General features: G+C 51.1%; 5 protein-coding genes; 2 read left to right on the top strand and 3 right to left on the bottom strand.

Moving 5' to 3' along the window:
• Positions 1 to 826: 826 nt before the first annotated feature.
• On the bottom strand, positions 827 to 2,299 carry CHC_T00003565001 (hypothetical protein). Its single transcript, XM_005714840.1, has one exon. It carries the CDS (start codon positions 2,297 to 2,299, stop codon positions 827 to 829), a length of 1,473 nt encoding a protein of 490 aa, XP_005714897.1.
• Positions 2,300 to 3,519: 1,220 nt separating this feature from the next.
• Positions 3,520 to 4,968, top strand: CHC_T00003564001 (hypothetical protein). The gene has a single exon (XM_005714839.1). It carries the CDS (start codon positions 3,520 to 3,522, stop codon positions 4,966 to 4,968), a length of 1,449 nt encoding a protein of 482 aa, XP_005714896.1.
• A 1,535-nt stretch (positions 4,969 to 6,503) lies between these two features.
• On the bottom strand, positions 6,504 to 6,748 carry CHC_T00003563001 (hypothetical protein). XM_005714838.1 is given in 2 exon segments: positions 6,504 to 6,616; positions 6,617 to 6,748. 1 exon segment carries the CDS (start codon positions 6,746 to 6,748, stop codon positions 6,617 to 6,619), a length of 132 nt encoding a protein of 43 aa, XP_005714895.1. The 3' UTR covers positions 6,504 to 6,616.
• Positions 6,749 to 8,249: 1,501 nt separating this feature from the next.
• On the top strand, positions 8,250 to 8,345 carry CHC_T00003562001 (hypothetical protein). Its single transcript, XM_005714837.1, has one exon. It carries the CDS (start codon positions 8,250 to 8,252, stop codon positions 8,343 to 8,345), a length of 96 nt encoding a protein of 31 aa, XP_005714894.1.
• Positions 8,346 to 8,555: 210 nt separating this feature from the next.
• On the bottom strand, positions 8,556 to 9,122 carry CHC_T00003561001 (hypothetical protein). The gene has a single exon (XM_005714836.1). The coding sequence runs from the start codon at positions 9,120 to 9,122 to the stop codon at positions 8,556 to 8,558; it is 567 nt and encodes a 188-aa protein (XP_005714893.1).
• Between the last annotated feature and the right edge of the window lie 3,951 nt (positions 9,123 to 13,073).

Genomic DNA, 13,073 nt, shown 5'->3' with positions numbered 1-13,073 from the left:
TGGCTTGGGCAACCGAGACCGCTACGTCTGCGGAAGTTGTCAAGTTCGTGGAGGAGGAGATCATCCATTCGTTTGGTCCCCCTCGGACCATAGTCTCAGATAACGCAACATGTTTCAGCGCGACAGCGTTGAAGAACTTCATGGTACAACAGGGAATTTCATGGAAACCGGTCCTCGCCTATGCTCCTATGTCCAACGGAAAAGCGGAGCGTATGGTCGGGCCCATCAAGCGTTCAATTCGGAAGACTCTGTTGGGACAGGGCGCCGCTAGCCACAAGTGGGAATCAGCGCTGAAGCTGATCCTGTACGGATACCGCCGACGCCGGCTGTCGGACGGGTTCTCCCCGTTTGAGCTGATGTATGGAGTAAAGCCGCCCGCGCAACCCCAGACCGAACTGAACCAAATCTGGTGGGGCGGCGTTGAGGCGCGCAACTTGGAACTGTTAGCGACGCTCGCGCTCCGATCGACGAGGGCGGCTAAACAGTTGGAAAAGAGGAGCAAGAGAATGACGGTTGTGTCGCCACGCCAGTTCGACGTACACGATCAAGTTCTGGTCGCCCGAGGAACAGCCCTAGGAGGGTTACAGAAGTGGCCCCTAGGGGAGTCGAAGTACTACGGCCCATGCCGGGTAGTACGAGCCAAGCACCCGCGGTACACACTCGTGTCGCCGGGATTGCGCTACAGTCGACGGGATATACATGCAAGACGTTTAATCCCTTTTATTCAGAAACCCGCACATCTTATGTAGGTGTGATGCATTTTAATATTTCGCATGTACTAGATTGAAGGCGATTGAGATTGATTTCGTTTCTTATGCATGAACTATCAGTGTTTGCTGCTTGAAGAACCCCTACGCACGGCAATTACCTTGCCATGGGAGGATTTGGGGCCACGATTTCCTCGGCGAACCTTTTTGGATTTCCTCTCCCGGCCGGGACTCTGATTGGCGTCTCTATGCTGCCGGGTTGTTCGGCGCAAGAGACGCACATCATCGAAGTACTGGAACTTTGTCGGATCGGCGGTGGGACAGCACAAGCGAAGAGAAGTGTCCTTGAGCTGCATGGCGAAACGTTCTGCGCAATCGTAGATCAGCGCCGGTTCCGTCCGTGCGTCTATGCAGACGGCGTGTTGGAGATGGTTAACGTCGGTGATGCGAAGAACGTAGACACCCGCTTGCTCCCGCGGCAGACGAAATAACCAGCTAACAGCAGAGCTGCGCCACAGAGGGAGTCTGGAGCTGGATCTCCCTTGGATGAAAGCCCCCGGCGGTGGGGCCACATGATCAAGAGAAACTGTTCCGTGGTGATCTGCTCGGATTACCCTCTGAATGTGCGTAAAGTGGTGCACGCTCGGGGAATAGTTCATCTGACGCTCGAACGCGGCGACTCGGGCCGCTTCCGCCACCCATAGGCGGTCAGCAGCACCGCGACCAACGACAAGGAACATAGCGTTGCAGACCGCAGACCGGATGCACAAGACGGTATTGTCTTGGAACGCTACGGTCCGGGACGTGCAAAGGTACCGGGAAGCGAGTGGGGAGACGTCGCGTGACATAGCAAAGTTCACTCGCTTCCTCTTCCCTCTATTCTGGCTACACCAATTGTCGATAGCCAGAATAGCGTCCATACGCGTTGAGCACTCCTTACCGAAGGAAGAGTTGAGGCCCCGGCGGGGGGTGCCGTTCGCAGAGGGCACGCGATCGAAGGTCATCGTGTAGAGAAGTATCATGTACTTCTCTGGACTCCCCTCTCCGACGGCGTAGTGGCAACCCTTGAACTCGCCGTTACCGCCATCAGAGCACCAGACAAATTCGACGACCCACTCTGGGTCGTCGCAGCAGGTGTACTCCGTCCCGTCGCTGTGGCTCTCGGTGAGCCCCAGCCGGTAGCAGCGGTCGCAGGTGAACCATGCCTTGCGAGCGAGGCGGGCCGATACGAAGGCCAACACATGGGCCCCGAAGAGAAGCCGGGCCCCGGCGGCAGATACGGCCGCTACGACAGACGCCGGGTTGCCCACTTCCTTATATTTGATTCGGAAAGAACCACCTCCTACTTGGTACCGAAGCGCAGAGACGTCGGAACGTCCCGCGTGCTCCCAAAGGTCAGGGAGATGTTCGGAATTACTTGGGTCTTCGAAGTCGATGAAGGGGCAATTCACGCCATGAGACGCTCTTTCGGTGACGTCCCGGCCGTTCTCTCGCCACACGCCCGCTGAACGGCGGGCGGCCCTAGTGGCGATAGCGCGGCGTGGTACCTTCCCGCCGGTGGAAGCCCTCGCCGTCTGCTTGGTTCGAGCCATAGTGCGCACAGGGAGTACCGCCCGAAGGACTACAGAGCTCCCGTGCGCGGCTCGAGACGCTGTGCGTTTCCGAGAAGTCCCGAAACGGGAACGACTGGAAACGGAGCTTCAGGCGACGCGCAGAGCACGCGGCCTGAGTCCCAGACGACGATTGACGTCAGCGACCACAGTCCCGGGCGACGCAGAGACCACGCGGCCCGAGGCTGACGCGAAGCTGACGTTGGGCAACCGGAATTCGGGAGACGCAGATGAAGCGCGGCTTGAAATTGACTGTTAGAAGTTCGACGGCGAGAGAGGCGCGAGGAGGCAGGGAGAGTGCAGTTCAGTGGCAAGGTGGAAAGACGGTGGCCGGGGGGGCCAGAGCGGTCACGCGAGGAAGCGGGGCCAGTATATTTACGTGCAGCGGCAGCCCCGTGGGCTGCCCTGAGGAGGGGGTCATGTGAGATATTTTTAGGGAAATATTTGCATTTTACTGTAGAGGGAGATTTTATTCTGTAGTCCGAGATTTTATTTGAATTTTAGAGAGGCGCACGCGGACGGCCCGGCGGAATCCGGGCCGGATGCGTGGACGCTTCTGGAAGGAATTTCGTAGAAATAAAAGAGAGAGGGTGACGGGCGCTGCGGGGAAGGGGGGACGACACTCGAAAAAAACCCTCACCACGAACGGCACGCTCCCCAGAACCGCCTCCCCCATTTCACCGACAACAATGTGCTACGGTACTACTCTACAATGGCGTTCCGAGCAAGAGACCGCTCTCGCGACCAGACGTTGGCGAAAGCCCATACGCAGGTTGCGCGATGATGTTGGGTGGTGATTGGCTTCCCTCCAAGTGGTAGCGGCTAGCGGGGGAGCCCCATGTTGTGGTCTGTGTTAGCTCATGTTCGGGGGTGTTGCTGTTGATTTACTTTTTGCCTCTTGCTCCCTTCCCCTTGCTTCTCTCCCTCCTCAACCCGTGGAGCCTCCTCTTTTCATCGCCGCCCCAGGGCGTGTGGGAAGTTCCAGCACTCATTCCTAATTTGCAATTAAAATCGGATTGCAATTCTGCACTTAAAATTGAGAGATGCATGAAAACCCGACCACACGACCCCCTTTTCCCCGTACACCTTGGAAGATAACCTTAGGGCACGGGTTCAAAGCTGTGAATAAGCGAGCAAACATGAGATGAAAGCTCCAGTTCAAGATGAACATGAGAGACAATTATTCAGCGGTCTTGGCTAATATGGAAAGCCAGGACAGACTTCTATCTGAGAAGGGGAGCGATGCCTGCGGCCCAGAGCCGGCAATGGCGAGCAATAAGGGTCTTAACCGGGCCAAGATGCTTATCACGAGAACAGAAAGAAGAAGATTAATGGAGGTGACTTACGCGACTCTGACGGTATTGTACGTGGCTGTTAGTTTCAGGTTGGGCTGGACGATTTTCATTAGATCATGGACATTACCCTTCCAGGCCGTCGGTGAATGGGCGCTTCTGCAGGCAACATTACTCGTAGTGAGGAGATTCCAGAGGAGCAACTGGAAACGAACGATAGAAGACGCTATATTGGACTGGGCTGTAGCGCGGGTTTATTTGGGTTGGCTGACTATAACCTGCACGTATGGCCTAGCAGATTACATATATTTCGGGTCGGCAGTACCGGGGTTTGTATTATATTTTGTCTTAAACCCCATAGAGGCGATCATGTTCGACTACTTCAGATGGGGCATTCCCATCGTCAGCCTGGCCTGGTGCTGCTTAGTCATCGATGTGCTAGAAGGGCGAGTTAACAGAGCGTACATCAGGTCCTTGAGAATAACTACCGTCTTTGGGCTGGGGTGGTCGTTTTACAGAGTTGCTGCGGGTCACGCTGACTTACGAAGAAAGAGCAAATTTGATGGCGGGATAGCCAGGCTGGTTAAGATCTTCACAGAAACATGCTACTCTGCGAGTGAAGATGAAGAGAATAGCAGATGTCGTACTATAGTGGCATGGCAAGCACCCGAGAGGCGGAGGTTCGGGGCTTTGGACGCTAGGGAATTCATCACGCGTACCCTATCCAAGAGCTGGATTTATGACGGAGATGCCTACGCAGCCTCTCCGGTTACCAATGTGTACATCTCAGCATTAATATATGCTGTCAATCTTATAGCTTTCGGAATTTCAGGCAAGTTCGTGGGCTCATTCGGCGAACGAGTGCTTCAATTTACTTGGAATAATGTTATGGACACGGTCGAAGTTGTTGGGTTCACTTTCTTTTTAGGTATCTCTGTGATGGCCATCATGTTCCCTAAGACGACCAGAGCTCACTTGACTTACAAAGTGATCCTCGTAGATTCCAGGTCTATGAAAAGATGGGGAGCTATGTTCTGGGGCGTATCCGCTGAAGAAATCAATGCGTGCGTTGAGGAGGTCGGGCCCTGTCAACTTCAGTTATGGAGAAGCGGGACGGGCTGTTACATGGGTCAAGGTGCAGTAGGTGGATCCAATGAGCGGGGAGTTAATCTTTACACAAGGAAGAAATACCTTGACGAAAAGTGGGGCGAGGAGTTCTCCGCAAGCCTCGTCGGGGAGGTAGTGGCCGACGCGCCAGGCGAGCCGGTATTCCACGTTGGTACGGGTAGCCGAAGATTAGGAGAATTCCACGACGACATGCTAGTGGGGGGGTACACCTGTGTTGCGTCTGATCGATAGTAAAGTCCACGACGGAGCAACCTGACTGCCCGATCTACGCCTCACGGCATACGATCAAAGTCGTGTCCATGCAGGATTGTTAATCTGCACGCATGGAACCAACGAAGGAAATGGATATGATAAATCAGGCTTGCGATTCTCGAAATGGGAATCTGAAATTCAGGGTTGATATCGCATACATGGCATATGCGCCAAATACAATATCCTGCCAGCGGCCATCGTTTTTGCTTTATCGAGAGGCACCTAGCTGGAGCATTACGAATGTAGCTCTGCATTAGCGATATAAGTAGATACGTTTGCGGATAGATATCAAAAGAAACCAATAACGAACAAAAAGAACAGAACAACACAGTGCTTTAATTCAACCAAAAGCCTAGTGCAACTAGTCCGGCATAGTCGAAGGCTCGAGAGGGCGTCAAGCATTGACAACCGAGCAGCGAGGAGACTGTTGAACCACTCGGCGTTATAGTTCGCGTTTGAATCTTAGAACTTCGCGCACGGAGTCAGCCTATCCAACTCGGCAGCCCTGTCCCCGGGCAACGGTGACTTGTTGCATCCGCTGCCCTTGGATAGTCTACCTTCCTGCTGTACGCCCCCCGTTTGTGGACAAACCGGAGAGACCAACTCCTCCCGACAGTTCCCGTCGTACACGGCACGCGCTCTCGGAAGGGTCGGCTTTTCAAGATCTGACTCGACGTTGAAGTCAGACATATATTTACTTCGGTAAATATTCTACCAACGCAGAGAACAAACTGTTACGGTTTTGATAAGGATTGAAGAAATTAAGGAACGCACTGGACATGAGACAGTAACATGCGCTGCATTTTGCAGAATGATCAGACAGCGTAGGGTGTGAGAAGGGTGCGCCTAGCCGCCGGCATGCCTAATTGCAGAGGTCATGCCGGGAAGCAACCCTGACGTGCCAGGTTATCAAAGCACAGAGACTGGAATCGGCGGGGTCAAAACAGAGTGGCGTTAGTACAGTAATACTAATGGCATAGCGAGATCCGTCATTGAAGGGAGCCAGATGACCGGCACTGAGCAGGGGCGGCGGTCAAATGGATCGTTAGAACAATGATACTTGTGAAGGGGTTTTCAATGGTACGCTCACTGCAGGAGATCTTCGGAATAAAAGCGAGTGTGGAAAATGACGGACCGCAAGGACAGACTGTCCATATCACAGTCTGTCTACAACAGTATTTAATAGGAGCGACGGCGACGACGAGTAAAGCCACCCCATGAGGATTACCCTTCCACGAAAGTATAATTTGGTAACATCTTTTTAAATTAACTTGAAAAACTACTTCCCCTTGCCCAAATGAGGTCAGACAGGTAGTGATGGATGCTCTGCGTTTGCTAATCAACCGGGAGGAGATACAGAATCTCTAGCCGTACTGGATCAGAGATTCCTCGAATTTTCTTTTATTGGTGCGGCAACACACAGATGTTTAGAAAAAGGTCTACAGGGGGGGTCGCGATGTAGTGCTACACTGTGTCAGTGGGCCGAAAACGGCACTATATCGAACCAGGCACTGTTAGATAATGAGATTTACGGCTTTTTTGCAACCACTTCCTTGCATCACTGCTCAGAAAGACCGCTCGCAGGACGCCATCACTCATGCTTTGTATCTTCACTACAGACTCAAGTCTAATCAAGCATTTCTGTTAGTAGTAGCTGCCGAGCCGTTGCATTGACTTCCTCCTTTTTCGCAGCCATAAATGCCAGCCTACACTTTTGCAGATGTCCAATTGCATCATCGACCCTGCCTTTTTCCGCCATAGTCTCTATTCGAGTTGGCAACTGCATAATATCTTTCCGCGGCGGCAGCGGCTCTCGGGCAGTACACATGTCCATCTAACTGCCTCCCTGGAGACCCTTCGTTTTTGGCTCAAAATTCGTGCCACCCGCAGAAGGGTAGAACTATATCGGAGCTGGCACTAACAAATATGGCACTATATCGCGACCCCCCCCCCCCCCCCCTGTATTTGGTAATTTGACCGGCACCAGAAAGACCAAGTAACGCGTACGCGGCAACGTTGATGGGGAATGATGAGGAATTGACGCACGTTGGGGAGGGGCCTTTGTGCGCCTTTGGAACCGCAGTTGATTGTGCCCGCTTCTTGGTTGAGTTGACAGGCTTTGAGGCCTTGCCACTTTTCATGCTTCCCAGACTTTTTTGTGCCCTCAGCTTTTTCGCTTCTGTTTACTGTTCTTTCTGCAGTTCTCTTTGTTTTGTTCGCTGTTCGCTGTAGCCGATCCTCCTCAATTTTTTCTTCTTCCTGCGCGCAATAAATCGCCAAATGTCAGATAAATTGCCGGCGTCCCGAGCTGAATCATTTCTTTTCTGCCCGTGTGACTCTTTTCTCTTGGTACTTGTGGCCTGGGAGCACTTGCATTCATAACAATCTTGTTAACGCTATCATGATTTTTAGGAGTATCTCTGCCCCTTTTATTGCAAGTGAAGCGGACTTTTCGTCGTTGACATTTTCCTTCAGCTTTTCGAAGACGAGGAGGCAACATTGCAGGGAACTGTAGACGTGGTGAATGCTCCAAGCCCCAGAGCGTTTCCCTGGAGTCCAGGGATGAATGACTGTACCCATTGTCCGCACTGAGTTTACCTCAGCGGCATGCTTTCGTACAGTGGGAGCAACGAGAACTGAGGGCCGGTCACGTTCTTGAGGATGGCGTGTCGGGCAAGCCTGTTCAACAATTACTAACGTAATGGAAAGGACACCTGTCCACTACTAACGTAAGGGAAAGGCGTGTACTTACATTAAAAAAATTAATAAATGACCGGCAAACTCGGACAAGCAAAGCAAACCCGGGCAAGTTAAGACACACCCTTAGAGGTGAAGGAATGTAATTTACGAGGACGAAGAGTTTCGGCGATTTGTGTCAACAAAGGCAGACGAAAGGCAATATGTTTATAGTCCCGAGTCTCGTGGAAGATCAGTATCCGGGTTGTTATATCGTCTATTTGAAAAGCCACAGTCACTGCCATCATCGCAATACAGTACCACCATTTGCGACCCGTTTCGCCAGAATCGCCGCCCACGTCGTAGAATCCGATTGCCCACCCGGGTAACACTGCATGTATTCATCACAAATCGACAAACAGGACATGGATGCTGTTGGAGGTTATGAACAGCATCCAGAAAATAATCCTTGTTGAGAAAAATACTCTTCACATAGAACCGGCCCTTTTCGGCAGTACAGAGTACCAGCGGGATTTGGTGTTTTAATTCATTTGGCACATGTTTGGTGTTTCCGAATCGCAGATATGTTTCCAGCTAGCAAGATTGTTTTATTCGGGCGGGGAGGCGGTTCCAAGTCAATTGGTTTGAAGCGGACAAATATCGGAGGTGAAGCAAAGTAACTGAAGCAAGGCCTACCAAAAACAAACAAAGGTGGCAACGGAGTTAAAAGTTACGTAGTGTGAAACAACATCGGTGGAAGATTTGCTCGAGAGAAGACCATCACCCATTCGGCAGGCCGTCTCTTGCACTCACCAACGGCACACCTCCATGCCGTGCTGTCGCCGATCTCAATAATTTCCCGTTGAAAATATTCTCCCAATGATGCAATCTCAATGGTCCTCCTCACCCGCCGACCCATCCCCCTCTCCACTCTCCCTCCCTCCCTCCAACACATCTGATCTCTCCCTTCCATCGCGCTCCCGGTCTCCACCCCCAGTCCCGCACCATGCCTCGTCTGCAGGGTCCGCACATTTTTTCGGACGCCGGCCTATGTCGCGAGTGCGCGCGCCCGCAAGCCGAGCATCGCCCCATCGCGTGCGGGTATCCGCGCAAGGACTACGAGCATCGCACCCCGTGTGACGGAATCTGCATGTACCGCAAGAACCTAGACGACGGCTTTCTCGTCTGCTGCTCCGTCTGTCCCCACTGTGGCATCCCGCCCATCGACGACCCCAACGACGAGTGCGAAGAAGAAGACGACGTGCCCCACGAGCACCAGCTTGACGCCCACATTCCGAACGCCCCAGGTCAGAATGGGGAGGCGAACCACCTACCCAATTGTCAAGGCGTCCCGGAGAATGAACACCCAGTACATCCCGAAGAGCAACCCCCAGCACCGGGACAAACGGGACATGCCGGAAATGCTGACGGGCTTGCCGCGTAGCTTCTGGTACCATTGGACTTATGTTTGGGAGCCGAGGCCTCATAGCTGCGGTCGTGATCAGCAGATAAGAAAACCGTTGCCGCCTGAGACTCGAGCGTCCAAGTGCCACGCTAGATTCCAGAAGCTTTGGATGTACGAAGCATCATGTTGTTGACCGACAGATATGTTCCTGCAATGCTGATGTTGCTGTGTGCCGAGTACCAGGTCATGACAACCGCTCGGGCACTCTGCATTGATGTTCGGGCGGAGGCAGGTACGCGCAAACTCGTGGTACGGCCAAATGGCGGTGCGAGTGGCACCGCGCTCTCCATTGCTAAGCGGAGCGAACGTCTCCCTGGAATGACACTGGCACAGAGTGTGTATATATGCCGATAACTTACGGAACTTCTTCAGGACCGCTGAACAAATTGATTTGCTAGTATCAGTCCTCATGAGACATGCAAATGAAGAGGTAGTGTCGTCGTTGTGGAGGGCGACGATACGCTGCCAACGGACACAAGCGATGTCCTCCGCCATAGAACTATATAGCTGTTGGAAGAATGTGTTGGTAATGCGAGTGAAGCATCATTCAATTCTTTTCTTTTGATCAACATCCCTGCCTTCGCTTTGCAGACGCTCATGAATATGAAGACGACAGGCTCACGCGACTGATAGTCTGCTTCTAACAGGGAGACTATTCTTCAAACAGGGAACATTATTAGGGTTAGATACACCGCTCGCTCTTTACGCACAAATGTCTCTAGTGATTGTTGACTGACTGATTATGAAGATATGTGTGGTGTTCACATGCGAGAAAAAGTAACCAGTCTCTGACGTCTTTGTATTGGTTTGCGTCAACGGTGATAATCTCCACTAACAGGATAATCTTACAGGATAATCTTCCAGAAGATTTATTCTGCGCAGTTACGCTGACGCGCAGCGAGCCATTATAATTCTTCTGTCCAGCTGGGAAGGTGTGCAGCGTCTTGATTATTGTTTGGTGTCAAGCAGGGAACGCAAGATTTCTGCCAGTTGCTTGATTGGAGAGTCACAGATTCCTTCTCGTTTCATACTGTCTGCAATTGGAATCGACTTCGACGCTTAGCCGTGCACTTTGGGGCCATCAGCAATTTTGCTATCAGCAATTTTGTTGGTGGCGCTGAGCTCATGGACCGAACGGAATAGGACCTCCGCGGGGTCCATCCCGCAAGCATGGCCGCACATCGTCCGGGGATGAATAGTTACTCCGCATGCACTTGAACCAATGAAAGCCTGTCAAGCCGCAAAAGGTTATCGACACGTTCGAGTTACAATTCCTTGCAACAACTGATTCAAAGTGTTTTTGTAATCGCCGGTAGTCTGTCATTTCTAGTTTTGTGTGTAGTGATGAATGGTTCAACCCGTCTTCTTTTGGAAATGCTGGACTAGTGAGCAAATGTCATAGGCTGTTCTCATTTTCGTTGTCCTAAATGTTTGGCACTGAATGCTTCGGTCTGTAGTAAAGTGGAAATCACCTTTCATATATGCTCATTTCACGAACAATTTGCAGAGTTTTGCTGGCGTTTATGTCCTTGTCAATATTGACGTTCAGTCAAAGTGATTCGCGGACGTGTATTCTGAAATATAAGCGCCTCTGTCTCCCCGAACTCTCACGTGGTGTCCTATGCTTCTATCAGCATTAATAGAGTGGGGTAGACCAATTCTAGAAACTCTCAGCTTCTTGGGACACTCTGACACATTCCTTCTCACTCAAGGGCGAATATAAGGGGAAAACGGGCAAGACAAGTGAAGGAGAGCACAGGATTCTGCATGCCAAGCACGTCATGAGTGGGAAAGCAACGCGGTTTCCATTCCTATAGGCAACAAAAACAAATTCAATTGCCTCGGCTAGACGCAATAAGGGGCCACCCTCCTTTTATCAATACGTTCTTACGAGATCCTCTTCCAACTGTGTCACATTTGCTGTTCTCATGAGACCCCACCTTCATACCGCAGGTTTTACGCAAAATACCTCTAGATCTGTTTGGGGGATACACATACATCACATGAGATCTCGGGACGCTGAATGACATGCCCTTCTGCGCTGTATCAGTCTCTTAAGTCTCCCATAAGAAGAACAGGAGGGGTACCAGCCATCCTGGTCTCTTCAACTGTTGCAGCGTAGTTCTCTAGAACACGATCGCCCGCACAAGTACTGGAAAGTTTAAATATATGTGCCGTTTACACGAAGCGTGAATCAATAAAAGAAATCTCTCCGGTAGCCTTTGATAAGAATAAACGTCAGTAAATAGTATTTACTAAATACTGATGCTTCCATTATCTTTCTTTTAGACTTCAGCCGAGCGCATTGCAAAATTATTGCCTTCACTTCCTACCAAGCACGCGAATGCGAGTACCGTAGCCTTCGGAAGTCAATATGAATAAGTTCCATCTACATTTCATACATTTCGATCAAGTTCACGATGTTTCTGTAAGGCGGAACTAGAGACAGAGAATTACTGGAGCGCGCGGCTTTATTCGGCGACAGTGTTTGATGGCATTTCTGATGATGTGCAGTGACGATTATGCTTCTACTGGCTTCGTTCACACAGAATCAGCACCGCGCAATACTTAAGCCGGCCTAACATCCACGGTTTCCCAACAAGAATGCTAGTCTTTACAATCTGACAGAAACGCGACTAAGTTTCATCAACTCTTTTTGATGATTCGAAAGCTAACTTGACACCTCTCTCCGCCTCGCTCGATCAACTTTCCCTCTTCCAGGCGTTGCTGACGAAAACAACAGCTTGTTAAACAACCATTCTTATCTGCCTCAGCATTATCCCGCGACCACGATTCCGTCAATTGGTGACCGTATTCGGATTGTTAACTTTACGAAACCTCTTACTCTCCGGATTTTATTCAAATCGCACATCGGCAGAAAGGAGTTGGGATTTGATTGTAAGGCTTGACGGGAAAGCATTGCTCCAGTTACCCTCAAACTCCTCTGAAAATGCCTCTAAAGGGGATCAACATCTACGACTCATCAGGGAACTGCCGCAAATGTGGTGGAAAGGAGAGGCAACACCGAAGCTTTGTCTGTCAGCGACAAGGCGATCATCTACCTTGTTTGTTTGTTTCGCTCTACCGACGACATGGGTCGGGAGCGATGACACTATGTTCTGTCTGTCCTCGTCACAACCAACCACCGCTGGGAATGCGTGACCGCGAGAACTCCGTTTCGAGGAGAAGATGATCAGGAGTGTAGAAAGTTAAAGGAGCGCAAGTTTGCAAGCATCATTTTCCTAAATGTATAAACGCCTGCGGGGCATGTTTGCAGAACTTTTATTCCGCATTCCCTCGATCTTAACGATTTCCTAGCTTCTTGACTCTTCAATCTGTTCGACACTAATTATTGAGCTGTATCATATCTATGTGCGCAATATCGACAGACAACAACTCGTGCTTTAATTTTCTTGTTCCTACATAAGAAGACTTGCCATTCGTATCGGCGGAAATTTGACGAGAACGAAAGAGGCGATGAGCGAATACCGAGAGATTTTGTACCATGGTATCCCTTTTTTGGCAAGTGCCTTCACTCGAAAGCACAAATCGCATTTGACCCAAGTGCATTGGGGAATCATCCAAGGTAAGCATGTCACGAGGGAAAATGCGTCATGCGAAGAGGTGGTAAACGTGTTTCTAGGCGTGGGACGTTTCGCATGGTGGGCGCATTGAAAGTGCCATCACCGCGGATTCCTTAGTCTTGGATAGCCGGAACAACATGCGGTGTCTTCGTCGTTGGTCTGAGCAATTGTCGCCCCTGCCCCGGGACGTGTGGAAGCGGGCGGCGGGTTAGCGGCTTCCGAACTGCTAACACTTCCGAGTATCTGGAAGTGTCGAGGGTGCGCCTGGCCGTGCACGTACAACGCGGCCCAATGAATGGATCTCAAGAAGAGAGATCAAGCGCAGGAAAGAAATGGCCAAAAGTAACCGGTCATGGGCG

The sequence above is a fragment of the Chondrus crispus genome, genomic scaffold (genome assembly GCF_000350225.1).
Source record: "Chondrus crispus Stackhouse genomic scaffold, scaffold_195, whole genome shotgun sequence".
Taxonomy (NCBI): Eukaryota; Rhodophyta; class Florideophyceae; order Gigartinales; family Gigartinaceae; genus Chondrus; species Chondrus crispus.
This window is presented reverse-complemented; position numbering and strand designations above follow the sequence as displayed.

What these genes read in the sequence shown, in the direction of transcription:
- CHC_T00003565001 (XM_005714840.1), bottom strand. Translation starts at nt 2,299, where the DNA reads ATGGCTCGAACCAAGCAGACGGCGAGGGCTTCCACCGGCGGGAAGGTA.
- CHC_T00003564001 (XM_005714839.1), top strand. Translation starts at nt 3,520, where the DNA reads ATGGAAAGCCAGGACAGACTTCTATCTGAGAAGGGGAGCGATGCCTGC.
- CHC_T00003563001 (XM_005714838.1), bottom strand. Translation starts at nt 6,748, where the DNA reads ATGGCGGAAAAAGGCAGGGTCGATGATGCAATTGGACATCTGCAAAAG.
- CHC_T00003562001 (XM_005714837.1), top strand. Translation starts at nt 8,250, where the DNA reads ATGTTTCCAGCTAGCAAGATTGTTTTATTCGGGCGGGGAGGCGGTTCC.
- CHC_T00003561001 (XM_005714836.1), bottom strand. Translation starts at nt 9,122, where the DNA reads ATGGTACCAGAAGCTACGCGGCAAGCCCGTCAGCATTTCCGGCATGTC.